Source organism: Sinocyclocheilus anshuiensis, unplaced genomic scaffold, assembly GCF_001515605.1.
Source record: "Sinocyclocheilus anshuiensis isolate Anshui unplaced genomic scaffold, SAMN03320099.WGS_v1.1 scaffold20, whole genome shotgun sequence".
In the NCBI taxonomy this organism is placed as follows: Eukaryota; Metazoa; Chordata; class Actinopteri; order Cypriniformes; family Cyprinidae; genus Sinocyclocheilus; species Sinocyclocheilus anshuiensis.
Genome location: NW_015558646.1, coordinates 1,077,528 through 1,079,997, shown reverse-complemented (window position 1 = coordinate 1,079,997; position 2,470 = coordinate 1,077,528). Strand labels below are relative to the sequence as shown.

Sequence of the window (2,470 nt, the reverse complement as noted above, 5' to 3'; positions counted from 1 at the left end):
TATTACTTATAAAAATATTCAAAGTATTTTTTTTAACTCAAACTCTAATGCAATAAATGAATAAATAAAAGAAAGAAATAAAAAAAAAGATAAAGTTTATACATATGTGACTCCTTTTACAAACCTCTGTTTTTTGACGAAACTCTGCAGCTGAACCATGATATATGTACACTCGACCTCTCCCTGTATCCTCATTAGGAGCACTCACTGCAAAATCTGTTAATCAGAAAGCATCATCTGTCAGATGCACTGTAAAGCTGAGGCCCAAGACTGCAGTAAAAAAATCAACCTTGGTATCCATCTTGATTGATATCCCCAATATGAGCCACTGCTAGTCCAAACATGGAGTCCCTTTTCCCATATAGACACACTGGTTTGATTTGGTTCCAGCGCTGCCCTTTGGCTTGGTTGATGTAAACATACACAGCTCCTCCTACATCTTCATCCATGCTTATTTTGGAGAACTCGGGTGCACCCACAACAAGATCATCCCACCTGAAGCATTGCAGACATTAACTCCCTAATCAACTGTGTCGTAAAGGTATAATGCCTTTATTACTCATAAGAAATTTTACGATCATCACATCCTGTTTAGTCATTTTTGTAACTTGTTAAGTGAAGACTCACCCATCTCCATTTAAGTCAAGAACAGCGAGGTCATAGCCAAAGGAGGAGGCCAAACCTGGGCCTTGAAGGATGTATTCAGCTTTCAGGTTCCTTGTTTCTGCCTTTTCTTCTGGTCTCAGCAGCAAAACCTCCCCGCTGTGGTTTGATCGCGGAGCCCCGGCCACAACATTCAGCTCTCCTTTTTTCATTAGGTTCATTCCAGTATCGACAGCAAAGCCTGACAGAAAACAAAAGAAAATTGGTTGATAAATGGATGATATCAGATTTAAAAGTGTCATAGCATACATACACTGCCATTCAAAAGTTTGGGATCAGTACGGCTTTTAATGTTTTTTAAAGAAGTTTCTTATGCTCATCAAGGCCGCATTCCTTCAATCAAAAATATAGAAAAAAACTCTAATTTTGTGAAATATTATTGCAATTTAAAATAACAGTTTTCTATTTTAATTTACTTTAAAAGTATAATTTAATGACACAAAGCTGAATTTTAGCATCATTACTCACATGATCCTTCAGAAATCGAAATTGATTTATAATCAATGTTGGAAACAGTTGTGCTGCTTAATATTTTTTGGGACCTGTGATACTTTTTTCAGGATTCTTTGATAAATAAAAAGTTAAAAAGAACAGTGTTATTCAAAATAGAAATTTTGTGTTATACGTTACCATTCAAAAGTTTGGGGTCAGTAAATTTTTTCTTTTCTTTTTTTTTAAAGAAATGAATAGTTTTATTTAGCAAGGATGTGTTAAATGGATAAAAAGTGATAGTAAAGACTTATATTGTTAGAAAAGATTTCTATTTTGAATAAATGCTGTTCTTTTTTACTTTTTATTCATCAAAGAATCAAAGAAAAAAGTATCAAAGGTTCCAAAAAAATATTAAGCAGCCCAACAGTTTCAACACTATAATAATAAATCAGCATATTAGAATGACTTCTGAAGGATCGTGTGACACTGAAGACTGGAGTAATGGCTGATGAAAATCCAGTGCTGCGTCACGGAAATAAATGATATTTTAAAGTATATTAAAATAGGAAATTCTATTTGGTTCAATATTTATACATTTTTCTGCATTTTTGATCAAATAAATACAGCCTTGATGAACATAAGAGAAGTTTTTCCCTGGGGTCCATACATTAGTATGTTCAGAATGAGTCCATTTTTGCTGCTTAGTTTCAAGAAATGCCTTTTTTGGAACTTCTGAAAGTTACAGTGTGTTTCCATGGTACATCAATTTGTATTCCTCATTATTTTATATTTGCTGATGCATTCTAACGCATTTCTAACTACTGCATCACACAAGATGAAGCATCTATATTTACAGTAATATATTATTTTGAATAGGTCTGCATTCAATACCAGGGTATATACAGGAATCATGGAGTTAAATTTAATACCTTTTAAGACCTTTTTTAAGACTCTTTCCATACATTTTAAGACCTCATCGCCACTCCAAGTTTGAACCGGTTACATTGGCGACACTTTAACTTACATTTACTATATATTGATTGTAAGATAGCACAACTAAACAGACTTACTTTGTGATAACTCATTATCAATTCAACATAATTCAGAAGGTGTGGAACACTTCTCAAGACAAACATCTGACTGATCAGACAGTTTACGGAGTGCTTGATTTGATGCAGACTTTGATTACTAGTATGGCCCAAAACATTTAGCACAGTTTTATTACAGGTAGAATGCAAAATGTTTCAGTACAAGCATTTCAACCTTTTATTTATAATTATTTGTAATTTATGCAATATTTTAAACCTTTAAGCCACTGGGGAAAATCAACCCATGGCAACAGTTTAAAAGAAGCCCAATTCCGTGGAAAAACAAC

The 2,470-nt window shown here is 33.5% G+C and overlaps 1 protein-coding gene across 1 annotated transcript in view; it reads right to left on the bottom strand.

Annotated features, from left to right (window-relative positions):
• The window catches only part of itga6l (integrin, alpha 6, like), a 13,076-nt gene that overhangs the window by 6,151 nt on the left and 4,455 nt on the right, over positions 1–2,470 (bottom strand). Inside the window, exons 6-8 of the mRNA XM_016477094.1 lie at positions 628–844; positions 290–495; positions 125–216 (exon numbers count right to left, since the gene is read on the bottom strand). Coding sequence (XP_016332580.1) covers positions 125–216; positions 290–495; positions 628–844 — 515 coding nt within the window. The remainder of the gene's footprint in view (positions 1–124; positions 217–289; positions 496–627; positions 845–2,470) is intronic.